The sequence below is a fragment of the Sciurus carolinensis genome, chromosome 10, assembly GCF_902686445.1.
Source record: "Sciurus carolinensis chromosome 10, mSciCar1.2, whole genome shotgun sequence".
In the NCBI taxonomy this organism is placed as follows: domain Eukaryota; kingdom Metazoa; phylum Chordata; class Mammalia; order Rodentia; family Sciuridae; genus Sciurus; species Sciurus carolinensis.
In genome coordinates, this window is record NC_062222.1 from 21,850,186 (window position 1) to 21,876,928 (window position 26,743).

General features: G+C 43.2%; 1 protein-coding gene across 6 annotated transcripts in view; it reads right to left on the reverse strand.

Moving 5' to 3' along the window:
- Positions 1–26,743, reverse strand: part of Znf827 (zinc finger protein 827) — a 161,880-nt gene that overhangs the window by 127,452 nt on the left and 7,685 nt on the right. For all 6 annotated transcript variants that reach the window (XM_047566789.1, XM_047566788.1, XM_047566792.1 and 3 more), the window contains exon 2: positions 2,823–3,875. In XM_047566789.1, coding sequence (XP_047422745.1) covers positions 2,823–3,875 — 1,053 coding nt within the window. The remainder of the gene's footprint in view (positions 1–2,822; positions 3,876–26,743) is intronic.

Consider the following 26,743-nt stretch of genomic DNA (forward strand, 5'->3'; position numbering starts at 1 on the left):
ATCGTGTCCCCTTTCAGAGAGCAGCGTAGCATGTGCTGGGGGTGCAGGGTCACATGAAAGAAACCTCCTGCTCCAGTGTCACGTCTCTGTGACGGGGTGGAAAGGCTATCGAGTGGTGGACTCTTAAGGAATTAAATACACCATGACTTGGCAACAACGGAATCCTGTTCAAAAAAGAATAAGGCCAGACCTAAAAGACACTTTTTTTTTTTTTTTCATGATTTGGACTTCCCTTGACCTAAAGAAGGTCAAAGCAATGCTGATGTCTAAATTACTCAAGACAGGATCAGCTTCCCCAGCTCTTTGAGCTCTTTGGAACTCTAGAATCAACTTTATATGCCCTTTTTGCAACGTTTGAGAAACAGCCTTTAAAAAATTAAAAACTGAAATAAGGAGGCTGTGTAGTTTATTTTTGTGGCTTTGCGGGGAGAGTGAGGGGGGTGAGGGTGGAAGGCACATTATCTGTTTATTTAAGTCATTAGGCAACAGAAACTCTCTCCTGCTGTGAACAGTCAGTCCACCTCTTTTGAATTAAATTTTCTTTCTAAAATATAGAGAAAAAATAATAATGAGAAATATTTAAAAACATGGGTGTCCGTTCTCACCACACTCCCATAATGCTTTTTTTTTAGGTAAAGTCCAGTCATATTGGAATCTAGTTCCCAGGCTGCCCTGAAATCAGCAGCATAGTGTGTGGAAGCTGGAGGGGCAGAGAGGGGAAGCGGGGAGAAGCGGGGATGGAGAAGACCCACCTACCCACCTTCCCTTCTACTCCTCAGACTGCAAAATCGGTGATCATGAGGAAACCAATAAATAAAAATAAATAAAATTACTCCATGGACTCCTTAACTCACACTCCAGCTGGGCTGCTGAGAAGCAGCAATGACATTCACCTTTCCTTCTTCTTTGGACTTGAACATTTTGAACATTCATTGATTAAAACATTAAGTGTTTCAGCAAAAAAAAATCAGTTCAGTAAAAAGAGGAAAAAAATGATCTTCTAGATCTCCCATATTAAATTCTGCTGAGAAGCCCATGCAGATGGTTGACATGGACTAATAAGTGTATCTAAATCAAAAAGGAGACACATCTTGTCCCTCGGGTGTATATCCTTCAACAAAACAAACAAACAAAAGCTTGTGAACCCTTTCTCATCTTTACATGCTTCCAATCATTTGGGTGAAAAAAATTATATTTCACAGCCATTGCTGGCTATTCCAGACAAATGACAAAGCCGCTATAATTGGCCTTCAGGAGACATGGTTTCATCATTCACTTCTTTCCAAGCTTTCAGTCAACTAAGTTTATTATTAAATTTGTATAAGCTTTTCCAAGTAACTGATATCCAGATGAAATTGTACTGTAAATAGCATTCATACATTTATGCAGTGAGTAGGAACAGAGAATACGCACAGAGCCTCCACCACTACCCCTAAATGAAATTTCTATAAATCAGGAGTAATTTATTCCACTGCAATATTACTCAGCTCCCTCTGCTCTTCTTGTTTCCTGATTTTATCCCTGTCTCTCCTTCTTTCACCAGATGGCAGGTGAGAAGTTATGAGAAATGGAACTCAGGATTGATAAAAACATTGCGAGGTTTTATGGACACTTCAAAAACTCGGGAGTGAATAGTTTGCATCACTTGGAGTCACCAAAGTTCCAGGTACCCATTGTCTTAGTTCTATTCTGCTGTTTATACAGTTTTAAAGTAATTATAATTAGGCATATAGCTCACTCAGCCATTTAAATGGAAGTCTGTCATGAATACATCAAACTGACATTAGCTGTGATCATTCCGTCAAGCACATGCGGTTCCACACGCTCTACCAATGTTGCCTCAGATAGCTGAAGTGGGCCAGACAGAGTAGTGCATGAGGAGACATGCAGCCCACTTCCTGTTCCGGTCTGACAGGATATCCCTTAGGAGATATCCGAAACCCCTATTTGCATCCCCAGAAACTTGTATTTATCATGCACACAACTTTAAAGCATACCAGTACACGAAATGACATTTCCATTGTGAGAACTCAAGTGACTAAATCTCTCCCTCGGATGATTAATTGTGAATGCCAAGGCTCTATGTGACAGTGACCTCTCCTTCGGAAAAGACCGTCTCCACTAGAAAAACTCACGATTCAGATTTTCCACATGCACATTCCTTCAGATTGGATTTGAACAACATAAAGCATTTGCAAGAAATGCTTGGATTAGGTTTGACCATTATTTTTCAAGAGTTCTTATACGGCAAGAAATGATAGAATAGGATGAGTAAAAGGTTTAAATTCTACCAAAAAAAAAGTCATAAAAATGCTAACATAAAAGTGTATATTGTGATAAATTAGGGCAGAGTAGTTAGTGATTATACAAAAGTCCATTTGTGCAGAGGCAGCAGGGCGCTCCCTTGCCCACTATTTCAAAAGCAGTGGTTTTTTTTCCCTCTGTGTTCAGTGATGCTTTGCACTCCATGACAAAGATGCTTTGATCTTCCCCATTAAATATATCTGGTATGGACCTAGTCTGAACTTGGTAAGGGGAAAAAAAAAAAAAAAAAAAACTGTATGAAAGGGAGGGAGTACTGTATGTCTCTAAGATTATTCATTACCTTTCAAAAATGAAGCTATTTGTGAAGTCTTTGTGTAACACACACATGAAAGACTACTATGCTGCTTACTTAACGTATTTGTTGTGCTCCTGGCTTTTTTTTTTTTTTTATTCCTTCCCCAGCTCAGATGGGGACCCAACTGCAAAAGGAAATGAATAAGACACCGGCAGTTGACAGTCAAAGACTTACCCGATGACAGAAAGAAAAGATTCCATACCTGAACTGGAGGGTTTGGAAACTCTTCCCTTGGGAACGGGGAGTAACAATAATTCCAGGGACTGCGGCGGCGGTGGTGGAGGTGGTGGAGGTGGCGGTGGAGGTGGTGGGGTTACTTTTTCTGGCTTCTTCTCGGAAGGCGGTGGCGGTAGAGGGTCCTCGGGCAAGAGGGATGACTTCTCAGCCAGGAGGCTGCCAGCAGCCCTTGCTGCTACCTCTTTCAGAAGGGCCGCTGAGGAGGTCATAGAAGCCAGCGACAAGAAAGAGCTGGCCGGAGGTGGGTGCTCCTGACCAGGAGTCAAACTTCTCTCACTGACTTTCTTGGACAAAGCTGCCAAGGTCGAACTGGCAGACTGGGAGCTAAAGGGGGAGGAAAAGGACTCGAATCGCATGGTCTCCTCCGTCCTGGTGAGAGATTTGTCCTGCAGAACGGCATTGGCTGCGGCTTTCAGTTTGAGGATGGCTGAGTCCGGGGACAAGCCGCAGGTGGTGGTTGAGTTGGGCAACCACTTACCTTGATTCCATATAAAACGGTTACTTGGAGTGTATTGGTCATTCTGCTCCTGCTTCTCAGCCAACTTCCGGGCCAGAACACTGAGCTGCTGGGCATGGTGCGACGGCGGGGAAAAGGAGAGATTCGAGCCAGCGTTCACAGGGGACTCCACTCTGCCATTGGCCGTGGCCGTGGCTTCAAGTTTGAGGGAACCAGCCTCCAGCAGCCGCCTCAAGTTGCTGCTCAGGGGTTTATTGGAACCTGGGGGGTCATCTTCACACAAAGAAGACACTCCCGGGGAGAGGTGGTCTTGGCACTGCAGCGAGTCTCGCAGGACCTCACCGTCGAGGGCCACCAGCTCCAGCGTGTGGCTGCTGGGAGTGGCACTTCCCAAGGAGGTGTCGGGGGAAGTGGACTGCTCCTGGATCCGGTCCTCCAGAGACAGCTTATAGTTCTCCTGGACTTCTCCATAGGATGCTTCGGACGGAGTCTCGGAAGAGTTTCCATACCAGTGCTCTCCTTCACTGAGTTCTCCCTCCGCCTCTTCCTGCCTACTAACATCTGGGGGAATCAAGAAGATCGAGTTTACTCCCAAAGTGAGCGACAAGTTAGTCTCAAGACAGGAAATGGAGTTGATGACAAGCCCTCCCTTCCCTTCCACCCAAGAACCAAATGAAAGTCAGCAAGGGCCTGAAGAGCAGTCAGGAGCTGAAGCAGGCACAGGCATAATGCTGAACAGGCAGAGGAACAAACACCCCCACGTGCCACCTGGATTCGCTTTTCCAGTAATTACTCAGGGTGAGTTGGGTGGGAAAAGCAGAAAGAGAAAAACTAATCTGGTGAAGAAGTGACAGGATAAAAAAAAAAAAAAAAAAAAAACAGCTACTGTGAATGAATGGGGGAACAGAAAGAAACCTGAACCCTTGCAAAAAACTAGCACCATAGCTTCAGCAGCGTGTCAGAATCAGAGAGCAGCCTGGTAGAGTGTGGAAAATGTTGGCCGTGAGACAAAGACAGTGGGAAGTCGCTTCTTTACTCTCTAACTCCTGACCACGAGGACAGGTCACTTACCTGGTTCTGAGGCTTCATTTCTTCTGATATAAGATGCAAATAAGTTTTTCAAATGTTATCCAAATATGTTAACAGTACTCGCCTAACTCCCTTCACCCTATGAAGCTTACATCCTAAAAAGCATGTGATCATGTTTTGCAAACAGTTGAGCACTGCGTAAAAATCAGATTTCATGAGCCAATGCCATTGGCATTACCGATTCCCGGCCGCCACAGCGTGCCCATGTTCTGGGTGTTACTCGCTTGAGGGTCTCAGATTTCAACCGCCAATATGCTTGCCATGTTCTCAAGGCAGTGATGAGGAGTGTGTTCCTTCACCCCACTAAGAATCCCCTTGGGATATATCCTATTCATTAATTTATCAACCCACCACCAGCCCTCCCTACCCCCCCATGCACCTGCCAGGGGACTCAGCCCATCCAGGAGCGCTTGGGAGCTTGGCCGCATTTCTGTCTTTGCTCATGAGATCCCACCTGCAATGTCCTTCCAGTCCAGCTCCAAGGTTTCTCCCTAGAACTCTCAGAACTGGTTTCTACTAATCCATTGGTTCACTCATTTGATAAATAATGACGGGATACTTGCCGCCTGTCAGGAATTGTTCTAGATTGTTCAAGACTGTCTAGAGTATTCTAGACTGAACAGCATTACATGAAAACAAAGATCTTGTTGTCTTGGAGCTTACACATCAGGGGAGGAGGAAGACAGATGTTAAACAAAGTTAATAAATAATAAATCATATAACATGCCAGAGGGGTGATAAGTGCTACAGAAAACAAAAACAAAACAAAAAACGGAGAGCGGGATGAAAGGACTGGAGGCAAGTTGTAATTTTAAACAGTGGTCAGGGTGGGGCTTCACCCACATGGTGACGTTTGAGCGGAGACCTGAAAGAGGCTAGCAGCTGTCCATGCAGGAGTGCTCCAGGTGGAGACAGTCGCTGTGAAAGCCCCGGGGACATGCCTGACGCGTCCCTGGAACATCAAGGAAGCCAGCGTGGGCAGAGGGGAGGGAGGCAGGGTCAGAGCAGAGGAGGGGGAGGTCAGAGAGCAGCACTCGTGGGTGTAAGTGTGCGGCTGTGTGCCAGCGTGCCAGTGAGTCAGTGACGGGTCTTCTGCACTTGGCAAAACTGGGAGCCACTGGAGGGTGCTGGGCAGAGCAGCAGGATGAGGGGACTTACAGTGCCAAAGGACAGTACTGGCTGCTGTGCAGGAACAGGCCGCAGGGACAGGGTGGGGCAGGGAGACCCCAGAAGGCTGGAACCCAGGTGAGGGAAGGCGGGGCTCAGCTCAGGTGACTGCAGGTGATGGGAAGCGCCCTGAGCGTCTGCATATTTGGAATTTACAGCTGACATTCTCTTCTTCAGTTTACGCTGATTTCATATTTCATATCACTCTAAAGAATCTGTCTCTTGTTGGCTTCCTTTCTAAGATGGTGCTCCTTGAGGACAGGGATTGTGCTTTATTTTCTGCTTCCCCGGCAGAGTTCAATGAATGTTTCGGGATTGAGCCAAATTCTTCACGGTGCCAAGTTTTGCCACATCGCAGGCTGTTTCTTTTCAGAATAGAAATAGCTAGAGCTAGTAATGCATGAACTACAAGCTAATACATTGATCTCCCCATGCTATTTAGAGAAGAAATGTCACAAATGACAAATTCTCTTTCACTAAGCTAAAGTTCTGCAACTCTTTCCTGAGATTCTTTATTAAGTTATCAAGAAAATGTAAAATATCAAATGGAATTTGCTGGGAAAAAGCAGATAAAATTGAATTTTCTCTGTTAAAACCAGTCTGGTTCCTTGAGATTTGCCACATTTCCCTCTGCCCACTTGATTTCAACATTTTTCATCTCTCCTGAAATTGGCGGTGACCCCAAACTCCTCAGCTCTCCAATGGCTTCTCTTGGGAGGGATGCTCTTTTACCAAACATCAAGCAGTCAACATCAATTTCAACAATAGGGCTAATTTTATGTTTCTCTAGCAAACCACTTTTCTTGATTTCAGACTAAATATCTCATCCTTCCAGAGAATCACATGGGAATTCCACTATAAATAGCAAAAGAAGTAAAAAGTTTTAAAATCGCGCTAGGAAAAATTAGTTGATTATCCGTTCTTTGATCTTTATTGATACTCATTAAATAAATGAACAGAAAAATATATTATTCCAAATTAAATATATTTAGAATATACTTTTGTCATACTAGAATAGATCCAGATAGTCAAGACTGGCCTTGAACCAGTACAGTAAGCATCAGCTAACAAGGTATATAAAATCAGATTTTGAGAATCATAAAAATTACAAGTGCATGTCCAATTTTGTTATTTTACTGAGACTATTAAATACACTAAAATTTACTGGTTAAATCAGAGCCACACAGCCACTTAGAACTAAGGCCAGAACCAAGAGTCCCAAATCTTTGGACTCCTGGCCCAGGAGCTCTTGGCAAAACTTGTCAACCAACCTGCAAGGAGACTTCGGGTGGTCACTTCCACAGAGCTCTGAGCAGTATCCCTGCCCTTCCACCCCAGCCATTCTTCCAGGTTCTTGAGTCAGAAGTCAGCAAGGGGTTCTCCTGGATGAGGACAGCATGCATGCTTCATCATGAAGAGGTGAGGACCTACCATTCCTGTACTCTTAACCTCCCAGTCCCTTTCTACATCTTCTCTGTTGCTGTGGGCAGAAGTTGATTCAACTGCCTAAAGAATTTAGCACATCTACTGGCAAAACCCCAAAGGCAAAGCTTAATTTCCTAACTCCCTCCACACCCTCATGTCCACCAACGTGCAGAGGCAGTGAGCTAGCCAGAAGCTGAAGAAGTTGTCAATGCAGACTCTACCAGGGACGTTGAGCGTTCTTGAAGGATACAGACAGCTGATATCTCCGGTTCGGGTCACCTTCCCAATCTTGCCAAAACACAAACCCAAATCAAACAAGCAAGGAAGCACAGCATTTCCTGCGCAGAATGCTTGTGTCCCCAGAAATACTTGCATTTTTCTCAACCATCTATTCCTCCATTCTTTACAAATGCGATCATGGAGATGCACACTCCTCAGGACCCTCAGAAAACTTGGACATGTGGAGCATCTGTTTTTTAAAACTCATAATACTCTACGAGTCACTTTTCCCAAGATGCTTCTTGTGAAATTAAAGTCACTCCAGTAATAAACCATCAGAGAATTTTAACATGCGGTCTCAAGAAAGGCAAGAGCAGAAATTTGAGGGGAAACTGCTAAAATTATTCAGCATCCCTGAGGTCAAATGAAAGGTGCAGGAAGCTTAGAGAAAAATGAACATAAGTAAGGATGTGAAGAGGAAAAACCAGAAGAGGTGTGAACAATAGGATTTCAGTTCACAAAACTGCAAGGATTTTCTCCTACAAATTTTGTTTATTTTTATTGGTGAATTTATTTTGCCTGCCTGGCTACTCTCTATTTTCACATTCTGTTTGGCCGGGGAGGGGTTCTTGGACACCGGTCCAGTTGCGGTGAGTTCCTCAGCAGCAGCCTGCAGGGCAGCTTGTACCTTTCACACTGCATCATGGGAACAGGTGCTCTGATTGGGAAGCTCACCAGGAAGCCCTCCTGCAACCTAGCAGATGAAGCTGCTGGACAGCGTGCCCCTTAGGACACGCAAGCCTTGCCTTTTCGCCTCTCTCTGCAGCCATCTGAGAAGTCCCAGCAGCAAGACACCTCCATTTTCCTGTCTGTCAACCAGCACGGAGTCTTCCTGGGAAATCGCAGAGCAGCACAAGGTCCTAGAAGAGTTTCCTGTGGATTTCACAGCTTTCTTAACTAAGGCATCCCAGGAAGCCTCTAAATGGCCAATGCAAATAACTTCTAGTAAATACATTATTTTTAACCTTCAGAAAAAGAAGCTACTTCCATTGCTAATCTTACAACAACCTTTGTCTCCAGATTGTTGGGTTCACACTGCTTCTTGTGAGTTTTACACAATAGTCTGTTTTCGTGTGTGTATTTTCCCTTCAAAAATCAGAAACTCGGGGATTTTTTTTTTTTTTTAGGAGTGAAAATGGTGAATCCCAGAATGAAAACATGCAGGATAAAATTTTGTTTCCATGTTGTGAATGTTTCTCCATCAGGGAAAACAAAACAAAATCCTACTACCTAGCACATTTATATATAATTCAATTCTCAAGCAGCAACTGGGTATCCCATATCCACAATTCTCCCCACATTCTCAGAGAAGAGTGCCTTTGCAATGCATTTCCTTCTAGGTTGACAGTTTTAATCAGATGCATGTGATTGGAGCAATACTCTACTCAAAACATCACCACTCAAGAAAGATCAGGGGCACCGAGATAAGTAAGAATATTTAAGAAAGAGACACCTATTAATTTTCATGCCTTTTGGTGTAGGTTGAAGCAAGTTTACATGGAAAGCTAAAAGTCCATTTTCTAAATCTATGTACACACCAGTGGTCCACATGAATCTAGCCAGCAGGTTATAAAGAGAACAGGGCTGAACCTCTTAGGACTCATGGTCAACAGTCAGCGTCTCCAACACCCCCACAGGTGTGTTTACCTGACACCTACTGACTAACCTTCTGGCTCATTTTTCTTTAAAAATTTTCCAAGTTTTCCCTTTCTACCTAATCCACAGCTACAGGTGAATATCTACAGCTATCTTTCAAGGTCAAGCATGTCTGGCAGTATTAGCAATTATTACCTGTAACACGTGCCACAAACCATACAACTACCATTTAGTGCAACTTGATTAAAAAAAAAAAAATTGTTTGTAATATTGAGCGAGCTGCATACAAACGTTGTTGGCAAAATCAATGCTAATAATTGATATAGTTCAAACACTGATCACTCACTAAGTTCAGGGAGATGCTCTCGGTAACAGGGAGATTCAGATGACCAACAGTGTCTGACCCAACAGTTTATAATCCACAGGGAAGCAAGGGTCACAACAGCATTGGATTCACAAGGGTTGGTGCCACCACAAAGGAACAGCGCACAGGTGTGTGAGCACAACAGGAAATGATTAATTCCAACCGTGCAGGGGGCTTTGGAAGTAGACCTCGGGGGAGGAAGATTTTAATGGGAGATGCTGGGAAATCATTTCTAAACAGGTTTGCTCTTCTGCAAACTATCAGAAAGGAAACTTCCAGGTGGCAGAGAGAGCCAAAATTAGGTGGTGTATTTTTAAAATGTGAAGAATTAAGAATCCCCAATAGGTCTGCGGTTGTGGCTTAGTGGTAGACCACTTGCCTAGCACATATGAGGCCCTGGGTTCGATCCTCAACATCACATAAATAAATAAAATAAAGGTACTGTGTCCATCTACAACAACAACAAAAATTAAAAAAAAAAAAAATCCCCAATAAGTAAATTAACCCAATGAAAACATTCTTAGATCCTTAATTCTTGGCATTTTAGTAACACACCACCTATTGATTCCTTAAAGGTAGGTTTTACCAATTACCTCACTGTACTTGCTGGATCTGAAATCAAGCACAGATCATAAACGCCTTGAGGCCGGGCCATGAGTTAGCCATTCTGTGCTCCTGCTCAAGCCCTGCTTACAGTAGAGGTACTAGGACTTTAGTGACAGCAAATGGCAGTGGACCAGCAGGACTACACCAAGCAGAAAGGGAATTTTCTCAGTTCCTGTACCAAACAATGGAAGGGGCACAATGGAGCGGGGATCAGATAGGATGTCAAACGCACCATCAGGACTCTCTCTCATTTGCCTCTAGTTTCTTGCTCTCAGGCCACTTCTCCCAGGAGACTGAAAGCCTGGCTGCCACAGGCTCTGGGTTGTCACCCTCCATGACTTTCCACTGAAGAAAGGTCTTTCCCCCTCTGATTGGTGGGCTGGAGGTCACGTTGCCCTGCCTGGGCCTATCACTGAAGCCAGAGGGCGGTTCTATCGTGGGCTCAATGTGGGTCAGAGAAGAAAGGCGAGGGAAGAGGTATCAGGAAGACAAAAGCAATGACCTCCATAATGCTTCATAAAGGTTTCTTCTGCTGCATAGCGGGCTGTTCTGATCCAATTTTATGATGTGAAGCATAAAACACATCCATCCACATTCGGACTGGTTTTACCTGCCAGTTTTCAAATTGTCCCTTTGTTAGCCTTAGCACGTTTCCCACACCAGGTCTGCCTGAAGCTAAGGGACACCGTGGGGTCTTCAGGACTCCAAGTCCACTGACTGAAGTCAGTGCACACAGCCAGCAATCGGCTCCACAGGACCAAGACTCAGAGACTATAGTGTGGAAACATCCATGCCCACAGCACCCAAGTGCTGTCGGTGTGGCCAGGAAGAAAATTTAAAAACTGCTAGTTATTTAGAACTGCCAGGGTGGAGAAGACAACCAGATTCCTGTCACCAGTCCAGCTGGGGGAAAGGTGCTGTGTGCTGGAAGGGCCTGGGGAAAGGAGAGGCAGTCGGGGGAGACGAAGACACGCTGAGACAGCAGAGGGGCCTCCTGGTCAGGATGAGTATTCCACACACAGCAGCATTGCCCAATTCTTATTTTGAATATCCAGGAATTTTTTTTAAAAAAAGTAATGAAAATGAACCTATCACTCTTTGTCTTCACAGTGAGTTCCAGACAGTATCTAAACTGGATTTGGTATTCTCATAGAAAGCGTCACATCTTCCATGGCCATGGAATTGGCCGTGCTCCTCCATCAAGTTGCACATCCCCACATAAATGGCAAGTCCGCCCTGGTTCCAATGACTTGGACCCACAACCCTATGCCACCCTTGACTCTTCTCTTTCTCTTATACTCCCTTTCTAGATCATTCATGGATCCTGTTGGTTCCACCTGTGACAGACATCCAAAATCTTTCTACTTTTCTCCATTTCAGTCACTACCCCAAGGTATACATCTCTGCCATCCCTGGCCTAGGCTATAGCAGTAACTTTCCCACTGATCTCCTTACCTCCCATTCTTGCCCTGCTGTTCTCAATCAGCAGCCAGAGTAAGCTTTCAAAAGCATTTTGTCACACCTAACTATACCACTCTATAGGATCTACTCTAAGGAATAAAGTCAGCAGAGTGTAGAGATATATGCATACCCTTGTTTACAGCAGCACAATTCACAACAGCCAAACTATGGAACCAGCCTAGGTGTCCATCAATGGATGAATGGATAAAGAAATTGTGCTACATATACACAATGGAGTTTTCTTCAACCATAAAGAGAAATTATATCATTTGCAGCAAAGTGGATAGAACTTGAGATCATTATGTTAAGGGAAATAAATCAAACTCAGAAAGTCAAGGGTCATATGTTTTCTCTCATATATGGAAGCTAAAGAGGAAAAAGGAAAAGAAAGCTGATGGGGGAATCCCTTGAAATTCAAAGGGAGATCAGGAGAGGAAAGGAACCAGGGGGAGGGCTGTGGGAAGGGAGAAGGGAAGTGCTGGGAAGGGTACTGACCAAATTATATTGTTATAATGTTCACATGTGAATACGCAGCAACAAATCCCATCTTTGTGTACGACTATAATGCGCTAATTAAAAATATGGGGAGAAAAAAGAAAAATAACCACCACTGCATTGGCCTTGGTCCCCACAACTGAAAGATTCTCTGGAGTCGAATTAAAAGTATTTTCTAATAAATAAAAATTCTAATCCACTACAAAAAAAAATTATGTCAGATTACATAAATCCCATCCCTCAAAGCCTCACGTTTTCTCAGAATAAAATTCCAAACCCTTACCTAGACCTGGAGGCCCTTCATATTCTGCATACCTGGACCTCATCTCCCATCTTGCTCCCTGGCTAAGGAAATGAGTTCCTGCCTCAGGATCTTTGCAATTGCTTTTCCCTTTGTTTGAAATCTTTTTTCTCCCCAAACAGCCACAGTCTGATTCGCTTACTTCCCAGGTCTCCCCTCAAGCACCACTGTGAAGAAAGACTTTGTTTTGCTCGGTGCAGGACCCTCATCACTTAGGACAGTACTGATTCCAAAGTCGACACTCAATTAATTTTTGTCAAAAGCATAAATAAAAAGGAAGGATAGGCTTAACCATCAGAAAGGTACCACCTGTTGGCAACAAAACTGAGAACTACTTTTGAAATTATAAACTATTTCTTTCATGTGTGTCAAACATGGAAGAGGGGAAGGAGTCTGTTTTGTAAACTTTCCACTGAAGTTTTCCTAACAGTCAAGAAGAGAAAACAGCATCCTAGGAGATATTGGGAGAAGCGGAAGCCCCATGTTTCCTTGAGGTTTAGCTGAACATTTCAAGAGCGTTCTGCATGCAACTGTAAACATAGCAGTGTGAGTCTTTACTTAATAAGACTGGGGTGCTTCCCACAAACCATCAAGGAAAATGTCTTCTCCAAATAATGTAGTATGTTTCTCTGGACACCCACCTGCTTTGGAGAATCGAGAACATACCATCATACCTAGCAGAGCGTCAAGAGCTCAAGGTGGGGTGGCTGTCAATGTGACCCTTACCAACCAGAAAGCAGACAGCACTAGTCCTATTAATTCCACTCCAGTGACAAAACCAAAGCACAGAGCAGAAAGAAACTTGCCAGCATTGTTCAACAAATCAGTCAAATATCAAAAACTACTTTTGTTGAATTTGAATTTCATTGCATTTGGAGATCCAGTCCATCTAGTTAGTCCCTAGGCAGAGAACTAAAGAGCACCAGTGATCTGCCCAAGATCTCATAGCCGATTCAAAAATGCAGGACTGGAGTTCAGATGTGCCAATCTGAAGGCCCCAACATTTCCCTCATTGTCAATGAGGGGCTTCCAAACAGGGTTCCGCTTCAGATGTTTCTCTGGATTTTTTCACCTCTGGATTCTAAACCGTAGCCTCAGTTAGCAATGTCATCTTTGCATAAGCTGGGCATGATTGTACCAAACTATTCAACTGCCTCTCGGTCTTAAATCCTGAGGCTCAAAAGAACTGTGAGTGGACTAACACGTTTTTCTGCCTATCTCTAAATTTTAGTCATATTTCTTTCAAATGCAAGATTTAAAAAAAAAAGACATTAGCAAGAGAGGCCTTCTATTAACTAGAGCTACTTAGAAATCTCAAAAAATTTATATATATATATATATATATATAAATATATATATATATACAAAATACACACTCATCCTTACATATGTTGTAGCAAATTAATGACTAGGGGACAGTTCAAATTACAGCTTGAATCCATTTGCCAAAAGGCCAATCTAGAGACCAAAACGATACTGGTTAGTCCACGGATTGATTACTTGCTCCTTCACCCTTTCATGTACCTCCATGCTACAAAAAGCATATAGAATCTGTCCCCTCAAGCAATCAGAAGTAAATTTACCATGGCTACCATGTCGTTATCAGAAAAATTGTCTGCTAAGGCTGATAAATCGGTCGATTATCTGCTTCCTTGACTTTTATTTCCTCTTGTATAAATGTTTTCATCCTAACGTTACCAATACCTGTTTCAAGATGAGCGATAAATTACCAAACTACTGAAATTACCAGGAAATCCTTAATAGATCAAAGAAGAACTTAACCAGAAAAGAAAGCCCTAATAATAATATAATAATGCTCTCTACAGTCCAAGAAACAGCACTCTATAGACAGATAAATGCCCACCTATGGAAATTTTAGATTACACCATAAAATGATAAATTTCTTTGTGGGACATCTACCAAAAGCACTGAAATGGTTACACTTGGTAATAAAACTTTTGGTCATAATTGTCTCTCTGCCAAAGTCCTTTATTTGCTAAAATTACACATATACATAGGAAGAAAAGGGCCAAGGGAAATAAGACACTTAGCAAGGGAGAAGAAATGAAACTGCTTTGCATTTGGTGGCTTAAATACATAATAAGCAGAAGATGCAGAGGGGCAGGTCCCCAACCAAAGTAGCCCCACAGGTTCACAAAAGGATTATGGGAGAATATTTTCCCTTCATGCATAAGAATCCATGGCACCAAAGGACAACTGATGACAAGAACAATCCTAATTCAAAGTTAACTTTAGGCACTCAGTTAAGCCAACGATTTTAAGCTTTACTCCTACCAGGCTGAGTGCCAGGACCACTATCAAATGGTCAAATGTAGTCTTATTCCTTCTTTTTATTTTCCCTGCCCTCCTCCTGGTACACACATAAGAGGTCAAGGACAGAGGACCAAAAGACCGTGAAAATTAACAAAGTCAACACTCAACCGACAAACTAAGGTAATTCCAAGGGCCAGGACATGCTTCAACTAAATGAATACTCCCTTAACAGCTCAGAGCCCAGTGGCTTTATCCTCTTCCTTCTCTCAGAAAAATCCTGGGGTGGGCTCCCCTTTCTTCTCGGGCATTCCTCAGGCATGCCATTTGGGGTCTTCACTGTGCTAGCTCTTCCACCTGAATGAAACCTGGCACTGTCACAGGTTCATTGTCAGCACCGGTGATGCTAAGGAGTCATTTATTTCATTTCCCAACGCAGCTCAGATGCTTCTGGAAGTGCATCAAGTGGTGAAGTTGAGGTCAAGAAATATGCTCTATTGCTGCCTTAGATAAGTCTGAACCTCAAGGTAGATGCTCCAACAAGAGAGACTCCTAAAAAAAAAAAACCCTCTGGCAGGTACATGCCCAGCCCCAGAGTGACCACCTACATCATGCACACATCAGTTCCTTCTGTTCTTCCCTCCGAGGAGTCCATAAGCCCTGATTTTGTATGTGAATAAGCACACCACTTCTTTTTTAGACTGTCTGCGGTTCTCCAGCTACATCTCCCACGTATTATCAGAATTTAGTCACCCAGCTTATCCTCCGTGAATAACTGGTATTTGAAAAGGAGAATAAAAATGTATTGGGCAATGGGAAGAAGATCGTTTGAGGAACATAAATTTGAGAGCTTTTTGATATAAATATACTCAATTAATCAGGCTGTGTTTGAAATTGACATGTTCTGAAGTTACTTAGAGGGAGCTTTTTCATTATTATTATCTCCACATTACTATCAGCAGTAGCAAATCTCTGCTGTGAGTAAACCCCTGCTTTGAGGAGCCCCCTATGCTTTGATTTTGTCGTTGTTGCTTCTTTCTGTAAACAATCTTTAAAAATATAAACACCATTCTTAGCTCAAGGGACTGAAGAAAAGAAAAAAGGAAAAAACTGGCCAAAGTTTGCCAACCCCTGCTTTAAAGAGTGCTACTTTTCCTTTATAATAAAAGCAGAAGGATGCTTTAAAACAGTATGGAAAATCCAGACGTATGGTGACGAGTCCCAGCACCATGCTTTTAATCAAGCCACTTGCGTGGATCGTTAAACACTTCCGTGCCTCATTTTTTTTTCCTGTATAACGTGAGGAGTTAGACTAGATGAGTGGTTTACAAACCACACCTTGAGGAACCCCAAGCCTCCTAGGCGCCCAGGGCAGGACGTGGCTCTGTGAACCCATCCCCACCCTCCCACGGGCACACACCTACCAGCACAGCCTTGCTTTAATCTTTGTTTGCTTTAGTTTTGAAAAACACCGGATCAGATAATCTCAGGGATCCTCCGGGTGGGACCCCTCAAGGAATCCATTATAGGCTCATCAATCTTTTTCCAGTCCTTTGACCTGGGTGTGTCAGGTAAATAGGAAATTATTTTAAGCCTATCTTGAGTATTTCAAGGAAGACAAGCAAAAAACGTGAAAGATCTTATTCAAAGGGGCCACCTCTACCGGTTGAGATGTGTGGACATGCATCTGACAGCCAGATCAGAGGGTTCCCCAGTCTCACATGAACTGATTCGAGGGAGGGCCCAGTTCTGTGCTTCTCTGCTTAGGGAACTGGGGAAAGCAAATGGCGCAGCAGTGGGAGACCAGGCTGAGACTCTGAGACCTGGTTCTACTCCAATCTGAATTTGGAACTGAGCAGCTGTAAAACACCCAACAAAAATCGGGGACCCTACTATATATTAACTCATAGACAGCGTTTTGGGAACACTTGGATGATCCAAACAGGTATGGTAGAGTTTGTGTCCACTGGTCAGACCCTCGTCCACACGTTAAGACAGAAATACCTGCACCCTCTCCTATGCACAGTGGTCCTCCAGAGAGGACAAGGAGTTGTGAACTGCAAAGTACAGACAGCACTAAACCAGGCAAGGACAGGTTCTCTTTTCAAGTAAATAAAATATACGCAACTTCAAGAATTTGCCAAATTGGTAAAAATAAGGCCACAAAAAGTTTTATGTAGGGAAAAATATTTATAGAACATGAAAAAGCGGGGCAAATCAGAGATACATGCCCTGGCCCCACACCCTCCCACTGAATCCCACCTTCTTGTTTACAGAATAGGATACTAATAACTGCGATTTTACAGGGTTCTTCTGAAGCTAGAGGAGAGTCACAAAACTGAAGCACCTGGCATCGAGTTGGCACTTAGTGAATAATAGCTTCCCTTCCTCCCAGGCACCTAGGAATCTCAGAGTAGATTGTGTTTTACAGAGTAGGGCTTACCCCACGATATGCTAGTGCTCCCCAGCGCTATATCGTAGTCACTCAACCAGAGACAGGAAACTTCTGGTTGTTATGACCATGGAATCCAGATGCAGAATATGCCCAGTCATCAGGAAAATCTTACAGTCTTGGCACAGTTTGAGGACAGAAAGAGTCCAGCAGCCAATAGCAGAGGGAGACTCCATAGCCTGGAATGTGCCAGACTTCCAACCACAAACGTTCCCTCTTGTACTTAGGCTGTGGTGTCCCCTGTGGGGTAGGCTGTGGCCTCTGCTCCTCTGGGCAAGTGTCCTCGGAAGCACATTCTCCAGGCATCTCTAAGCTACACTCATGTGAACATCCTTAGCACTGTTCCTCTCCTCCTACCCGGCCCAGACGCACAATTGAGGCAAATCATTTTCTGATTTCTGAAAGAGGAAGTCAACAGGAGAAGGTCTCCAAAGCCCTTTCCAACCCAAAAGGAGTCTGTGATCCATCCTTAACTTGTTTATCATTCATTCAACAGCATTTATAGCACTGTCTTTGATTCTGTGACCCATTCTTGACTTCATTTATTGGACAATTTTTATAGACTATCTCCTATCTCTTTGCTTCTGTGACCAGTTTACAGCTCTCCTCTCCATTAGTTTATTCATCAATATTTACTGAGTACCTACTACATGCCAAGTACTATTACGTGCAAGAATGTGTGAAAAAATAAAATAAGTAGTCCATGTCTTTAAAAAGTTCACGGTCAATGAGGACATGGATAAGTAAGGAATTATGCATACAAGAGGTTATAATGATAGATCCTTGGGAATCAGGGAAGAGTCACTTTGTTCTGCCACGTGGGACAATGGTAGGGATGGAGGAGAAAGAGGAAGGGCTTCTCAGAGATCTGAGTGTTGGAGGGGAAGTTGGACATTACAGGCAAATCAGACACCTGGGTTGAAGACATTCCCAAAACAGGGAAAAAACGATGCCAAGGAAAGGGGGTATAATAAGTATGATATGCAGAACACATCATTCAATGTAAATGAACAAGGAGCATCCAGGAGGCGAGAGCAAAGGAGGCTCAGGTGACCAAGCATCTGCAAAATCTAGAAATCCAAATCTAACCCTTTTGGGGAATGCCTGTAAGATCTTAAATAAGGATCATCTGGATTGTATAAGTGTTTTAGAGAGTCTGCTGTGGTGGCAGTGTGAAGACTGGATTACAGGTGCCCGAGTCGGGGGCAGAGAAGGGAGATTGAAGCAAAAAAAAAAAAAAAAAAGGAAGTGGGTTGGCAACTGTGTTAATTCTCTATGGGAAAAAATAAGAATATCAACCACAGCAGTGGCAGGGGCTGGGCAGGATGAATTCTTCAGCTATTTTTGAAGTAAGACCAATAAAACTTGGTGATGGAGTCAACAGTAGTGGGGAAGAGAGTGGAGTTTAAATTTCACTCAGGTTCCTGAGCGAGTGGGTTAATGGAAGGTGAGGACAGCAGCCCAGAAAGAGAACACGAGACCAGAAATACTCCCAGTTCTCAGGAGTGAAAGACCTTAGCCAGCTCTCATCTACAACTGGGTAATCTCCAAGACACACGGCCGACTGTGGCAACCAGGGGAGTTCTCCCCCAACAGGAAGTCCTCAGGTAAACATGGCACATCTTCAGAGGCCGACACTGTTACCTGTGTGTTTCCAGAGAAGAAAGGTAATTTAACCGAAGAGTTTATTTAAGACACTACTTTTATTATAAACAGAAGCTGAGAGATAACTGTTCCTCATCCTCAGGGTTCTCTGTCTTTTGAGTTCTTCAGTGAAAATACAAAGTGTTGCATGATATCATGACTGAGTAAAGCTGAAGAACCACACACCAAGACTTGATGTCTCCACTCCTGTGTAGGCACCTAGCACCAGTGGTTCACAGTGGGGGCCTGGTCCAGGGATCCCAGGGGCCTCTGAGGCCCTGAGATCAAAGTCACTTCCATAATAACACTAAGATATCGTTTGTCCTTTTCACCCTGCTGACATGTGTATTGATGATACAAAAGCAATGGTAGGAGAAACTATAAACCCTTTAGCTCATATCAAGCACAGTTAGCACCAAACCCTGCTAGTAATTGTTGTATTCGTTGCTACTACACATAGCAAAAAAAATAAAATAAAAAATGCACAAACACAAAACAAATAGGAAAAACCCGCTTGCTTCATTTAAGAATGTCTTGGACGAACCAATTATTATTACCTTTATTGCAGATTGCTCCCGAGCAAACATCTTCTGATATACATAAGGGAACATGCATAAAGCCCTCCTGCCATCTCTGAAGCATGGCAGCTCTGGCGAGGAAAGGACCCTGCCTGGGTCACGAGCTGAGCAAGCCACTTTTCCATGGACCAGTACTTTCAGTCAAAAGAGTAAAGGACAAAGTTTGGTCAATCAAATGTGGAAATGAATATTTCTTGAAAACAAATAAAGAAAAGCTGGTACTTCAAGGAAAAACTGATAGTATTTTTAGTCAATGAGAAGATTCGAACCTTCAAGTAACCATTAAAATTTTGGAAAATTTATATTCGATGCTGTGAATGATGACTTCCAATATAATGCTAAAAGGCTTCTCAGATGATTTTTCCATTGATATAAACAATTTTTATGCTGTGTAAGTGAAATGGGTCAATATTTGGTGGCTCCGCATTAAACCAGTATTTGTCCAAGTGTCCAATGCTGATGTTAACATGCATGATGAACTATTCAAAGCACAAGATGGTCTAGTAGATTTTAATGTAGGAGAACACAGAAAGTTCATTGAATTGTTTTGGTTTTTGTTTGGAGAGTTGCATGGTTTTTTTGTTGTTGTTTTGTTTTGTGGTGCTGGGGATTGAACTCAGGGTCTCACACAGCTAGGAATCTTTGAACTGTTTTTTGTTTTGTTCTGGTTTCTTTGGATTGAACCCAGGGCCTTGTGCATGCTAGGCAAGCACTCTACCACCTGAGCTATGTCTTCAGCCCCTGAACTGTTTCGACTAAGCATTGCATGTAACCTTCAAGGAGCTACCTGTTTTTGAGTCTTGATATGGTTCAAAGAATATCAGCAGTTATCTGAACAGGCTATTACATATCCATATGAAGCTAAATTTTACTCTACCCTACACTTGTTGCAATAGATTGAGTGCAACTGAAGCAAAGAGAATCTAGTCGTCTTCTATTAAGCCAAGCATTAGAGATTACAGCAAAAATATAAAACAATGCCACTCTTCTCACTTGGTTTTTTGGAAAAATATTTTTTTCATTAAAAAATATGTTATTTATAGTTTAAATGTAATGGGTTACGATCCTTTTTAATGATGCAAATATTGCATTTCTCATTTTTAATCTCCAAAATGATAATGCATATGCACAAAATCTCATCTGAGTTCTCAATCACTTCTGGGGATCCTGGAAAAGAGATCCTGAGATCAAAATATTTGAGAAGCTGCATCTTGGGGAAATTAACTCTCTAGCCTGTACAGTGATATGCACACTGTGTTTACAGTAGCACGGCTCAGAACAGCCGAAAGGGAAGCCAAGCTCCATGGCAGTTTCTACAGTGCAGTGTTAGCAGCGGAAACGGATGCAGCAAGCTACACGCAGCAACACGGAAAAATCCCAGAAAGGCAACAGTTGAACAGAAACACCAAGCTGCAGAAGGTCTGCTGGATGCTACTACTTTTATAAATCTCAAAATCAAGGCAAAATTAAGCAATGCAGTAAGGCTATGGAGAAAATGCAAAGGAGACAATACACAGAAAATGTAGGATAATAGGAACTGGTGCTGGGACACAAGTGGCAACAGAAGACCCTTCAGGAGGTTCAATAGCGTTGAAATTTGTTAGACTGGGTGGTCGTTTCACTGATGTCGTTTTATCACTATGCTTTATTATATAAGATACACACACACCATTTTTTTAAAAGAGGACATACTTTATGACCTTCCTGGCGAGGCCCTGCATCTTTGCTAATTATTCAGGAGCCAGGAGGTAAGAAAGGGGCGGGGCCCTGGCCACGCCTCTGCAGCCCCGAGAAACCCATCACAGGGCAGGGCTCTCCCACCGGCCCCTTCAGGCATCCCACCCACTGCCATTCACCCTGACTGGGTTTTTCAAAAGAGGCCTCTCTACTTGAAAAGGGCATCTCTTTCTTTAGGCCATCATCCTCCCTCTCCATTTTTATTACAGTGCAAGAAGCTACCACACTTCACAGTTTATTTCTGAGTGGCATCCCAACCTCTAAATTTAGCCATCGCAATCTCTATCACTTGGGCCAGCTCCTGCCATATCTTTCCTGTGGTTCAGGGAAGCCCCTTCTCTTAAGGCCTCCCATCTGCTTGGGGTCAATGTCATTCCTTTTGCTTGGAATCTTCTCTCCCTTCTCAACATCTAAACCCATCAATTCCTTGAGGACACTTGGGATGTCACCCCACTTTTTGCCCATCACTCCTACTCTGTGTTTCTGCAAACATTTGCATATCGAATTCATAATACATCTCTCCTAGTTGTTAGCATATTGATTTGTACTTATCCTCTGTATTGTTTTGTGTCAACGTCTGAAAGAACTGTCGGCAGAGACAGTACTCAACAGAACTTCTCTGAGCAGGTGCATGCTCAGAACTTAGCGAATCAGCAGCACGTGGGAACCACAGCTCTCGGAAGATCAAGATGTCACTGTGCTACTATGCCACCTCATGTGTTGTGCCACGTACCCTAACTCCCAAAAGGCACTTAGTGCCGTATTTTGAAAGAGGTGCTTCCCAAGGCAGAAACACGCTTGCAATTTTATAAAAGAAACTAAGCAAAGCCGCATTTACGTTACAGAATTATTTTTCATAATATTAAACTTATAATTCAACATTTCTCCCCACTCTATCCTGAAGTACTGGAAGTTCTTGGAAAAATCACCCTGACAGGGAGTTGAGCCAGCTTCTTCATAAGCACAAGATCACTATTTCATTTTTTAAAGAAATTATTCAACAGGTCCTTATCTTATCAAATCAAATGTATCTTCTTTGTAACTTCAACCCTATTGGGTCCTGTCTCTGTCTTCCACTCACCATTTCACAAGTCTATGAAAATATTTTTCAAGCTGAACTGGAATTCTTTGTTTCCATCTCTTTCTCTGCCCACTTGGCTCTTGAGAGCAGGGACCAGACTCTGCTCAGTTCCACAAACCTCTAATCCCTGACATACACTCGGCTCCTGCTGGTGGAGTCAATGAATAAATGTACGAATAACATATCAGTTATCACACATGAGCCGACAATTTAGGATGAATGACAATTCAATGTGAGTTCCTCCCTTTTTCACTTGACAGAACTTCATAGATTTGAATGTAGATAACGCACACAATTCTTATCCACCCCCACTCTTTTCAAATTAAGCACTCCCGTTGCCTCAGTAATGAACTCCTCATCTGATGACTTCAAGAGCCTACAACATCCTCACTGCCTGCCTTCTGGCCGGCAGTTTAGCAGTTTCCCCCTTAAAACCAGAGCATCCAATCTGGGATTCAGTATCATAGACGATGTCATCAGCCACCCTTGTACCGAGTTCGGGACTTCAACTGCATTAGCCAACTCCACTGAAATGCACCCGTATTTCAAAAAAAGTCTGAATTTTAAATATTGTTGATTATGGAGGTTCTCTCTGGGGGTGGAAGTTGGGATGAGGGGACATTCACATTTTAGACCTTTATACATAGTTTTAATTATTTGGACTACACATGTATTACTTTTGGTATTAAACCCAATATAGATTATTTAAACTAAGTTGGTACTTCTTTGTTTCTGGATAGATTTGATGTATTTATCTATTTAACAGGTTAGGGTTAGGGTTAGGTCTTATCAAAGATTTCTGTGATTCCAGCCTTACTTAGAGAACATCTAAGTCCTATTCAAACCAGTCCTATTTCTTCCCATCCTTTGGGTTTCCTCGGCCATGCCAAAGGCCTCGAGGAGCCATGGGTGTGCCCGTGGACCCTAACCAGACCCTCCTACACCTGTGCACGTGGGGAAGCAGCCCACTTTCACCTGATTGCTTTCTCCTTCAGTTCAGATAAAAACCCTGCGATTCCTGTTGAAAGGCTGGCTTCCCCGAGAAGGGACAAACTGCACAGCACATTTCAGGAACCTTTCCTGACGCGTGGGGTCTCCCACACTGTTTCCTCCCAAATACAGCTGTGTTTCCCGCTCTGAAGAGGCTCGCTGGGTTAACAAGTGGGCCCAACAAGTGCAGAGTAGATGCCTAATTCTAGGCCACTCCAGAAGGCAGTGCCCAACACATGGAGCATGCGCTCCAGGCCCCAGAGAGTGCCACTCCGTGCGATTCTCTTTTACTGCCCTCTGCTCAGATGAGGGTCAAAAACCCAGTACTCAAATCTTCAAGGAAAGAACTATTCTTAGCTGCACAAGTTTCCACGAGTCACGGAGCCAACACGTTCCATCGGCGCTGAAGGGAAACCTGAGGGGTGCAGGGGGCTCCGGGAGGCCTGCAGGGGGCCAAGGCATTATCTGCAGACTGTGAGATTCTGTGAAGATTTCATGCATCTCCAACTCATGCTGGGCCTTAAGAGACTGCAGACGGTCCTGCCTTTAGTAATGCTGACGCTGGTGGTTTTGAGCTAGTTTCTTTCCCTCTCTGTGGTTCCGTTTCCACTGCTGTCCAACAGACAGGTGAGGCAGCCCTTTCCCTCACAAGCAGATGATATCCGTGAAAATGCTTCAGGAACCGTAAAGCAGAATATAAACAGAATGTTGGGGTGATGCACTCTCATCCACTTTACAGTCTGGAGCTACTTAAGCCCAGAGTGGGTGAGCAACTGGCTGAAGATCACAAACCAGTGAGAAAGCTTGGCAAGGGGAGAGAAGACTGTGGCCTCCCCTGGTGGAGGGAATGTGACGGGGAAGACTGGTGTTTCTGTCGCCTGCCTATTGCAGGTTCCTTCCCCAGCTTCTGGTTTCCTGGAGCTGGAGCCAATTACTCAAGTCCATGAGCTCATTTTAAGATCTAAGAAAGTATGGTCAATAAACTGCCGGGCTCAGCAATCACATGTCTTCATTCCTGGCTGAAATGACATCACCCCCGAGTGGGCATTCTGGTTAATTCAGGGGTCCTCAACCTGTGAATGATTTGATTCATTCAAATCACCCAGAGGTTTTAAAAAATGCCCAGTTCCAGGCTCCACCCTGGGCCGCCGCCGCACTTAGGTCTCTAGGGGTGTTTGTCCTTTTTCAATCTCCCAGGTGATTCCAATGTGCAGCCAGGAGTGAGAAATACTAGGTTGCTTAATGGTGATCAGAAACTGAAGGGCAGCAAGATTGATTAACTACACAGCGCAGTGAACGCATCTTAGGGAGGTCCTCCGTGGACACGAAGCCACTCCTCAGGTGTACTAGGGTGGCTGGCACTTACCATGCACATACTACATGCCAGACACATGTCTCCCTAACTGCATGTGTGAGCTCACTCAGTTCCCACGACAACAAATGAGAAAAACAGGCAGAGAATGGCAGTCACTTGCTAATGTCACAGCTAAATTGTGGTACAGCCAGGACCATCATCCCTACCTCAGGCTGCTGCTCTAGGCTGACCCAGAACGTGGAACACAATACCTTCGAATCAGTGATGAATTAAAAGATCAAGGAAGGTTAGAGAAGGTAGAACGAGTTCCAATCCAAATGCCCGCAGGACCCGAGAGGAATGAGACCTGGGAAAGGCGGGCAGGTGTATGTGCATATGGGGACTCAGTGGCCGAGTGGTAGGGACTGTGGCAGACTGACGAGCACATGCCCGGGGAAGGGAGACAGCCGCCACCAACGACAGCAGATTGCTACCATGTGGGGAGGTGGGCTCAGCCCTGCTGCCTCTTCCAAGTTTTCAAAAGAATCTGGAAATTTGGATTTTTATTTGGATTTGGATTTTTATGTGAAACCTCCAATCTCCAAAATGTTGCCTCAAGTTTTTCAACATACCCTCCGTGACAAAACCCATCAGTATGGTACCAGGTTGTGACCTCCTCTGATACAATCTAACACACACACACACACACACAGGCTCACCTCAATTCTTTATTTAAGACTCACTGAACACGTTCTCTTGGACTGGATCCCTGCCTCTCCTTCTTTCTGTGCACAATCTGAACTATGACCTATGTAACATATGGAAAACACAATATCAATTTCCCCTTGGTTATTTTAATCAGTGGATGGCCTGTTGAATAAATGAATAAATAAACAAACCTTTATTAAACACCTATTCTCTTGTTTCAGTCTCACTATAAATCTCCGCAGGAGGATTTACTGTTCTCACTTTATAGTAAAATTAAGCCATAATTCATATGATTATTACACAACTTAAATGTAATTCAGATCAAATCGTGTGAACAGAGAAACAAACTCATTCCTGCAGTGAAAGCCCAATATAATACTGTCGGCCAATGAAACAAGTATTGGTCAAGCCCTGCAGTAATGGTTTGTAAAAGAATCTTACCAGACCATATTGTTGTTACACATCACACTACTAAGATCCACAGAAAACAAAATTAAAAAAACACAGAAACTGCCATAAAGTTCTAGGTCAGAAATGCCTGTAATCTAATCACAATCTAAGCAAATAAACATTTCATATACTTAATAATGGGTAATATTTATTGAGCTCTTTCAACAAAGCACACTAATTAGGCATGATTTGACATGTGCATGTAATATTTACAGTTATGTTATGTATTCAAATAATAATGATAACTCTGTGTTATAGGAGCTATTATAACTATTTAAAGATGAGGAAACTGGAGAACAGAGAAGTTCAGTAATCTGCCCAAGATCACACAGCTAGCCAGTGGTCAGGGTGGGATCTGAAAAGACTAGCACCAAAGTCCATGCATTTGACCGTCAACCTATGAACTTCAAAAGCAAATGAGCCATCTTTACTTGCACCATTTATAGTAGACAAGAAAGGAGCCCAAAGTCACAGATATTTTCTCTTTCTCATTACAAAACAAGAAATTTCTTTTTAAACACATACCATCAGACAGCCCAAGGTACTAGCACTATATAACTTGAGAAAAATCCACATGCCTCCACAAGTTCAGTAGATTGTTTCAAAGGCTCAGATAAGTCGAGTGCTGCTAATCAATCATGTAAAAGACCATTTTGCCTGGCCTTCTAAGTCGCCTTTGATGGCTAACTCATTCAGAGCACTCAGGCAGTTTACCCTGAGACCCGCATCTCTCCCTTCTAGTGTCCTCCACACCATGAGTCTAATGGGGTCTAACCACTCTTCTGACCCACATAGAAACTATCAGAGGACAGACTTCTTATTTTAAGAAGGTCTATGCATTTATTCTTTGGTGGTAGAAAAACTTGGCTGCATTTGGATTTTTTTTCTTTCTTTTTTTCTTTTTTTCTTTCTTTCTTTCTTTTTTTTTTTTCTTTTTTGTTGTTATTGTTGCTCTTTTTAGTGGTGCTTCATGCAGACTAAGCATGTGCTCTCCCACTGAGCTACATTCTCAGTCATTGGACTTCCTTAAAAACAAAAGTAAAGAGTACCTGGTCACTTAAGAACCCCAGAGATAGTGGTGGAGACTATTTTAATAAGGAACTGGACAGTTGGGGCAATACACCTTTTAAGTACACAGAATCTATTGCATTGGGTATAACCCCAGGTCAGGCCGAGAAAGAAAGGCAGAGTTGCTAATTGTGTGTGTATGTGTGTGTGTGTCTGTGTGTACGTACACAGGGTAAAGCTGACTTGTATAAAATAAACAGCAATATGCAACCATGTGGTCTAAGACTAGTATCAAGCCAAAGTTTGATTTTAATTTATGAATCTACCTCATAACTGTAGCAATTCTAGCCAAGGTGAGACCCTGGGGAATAAGAGTCACTGACAGGTCCTTGCTTCAGCACCTGATCACACACTATTCTCCAGTATCATAAAA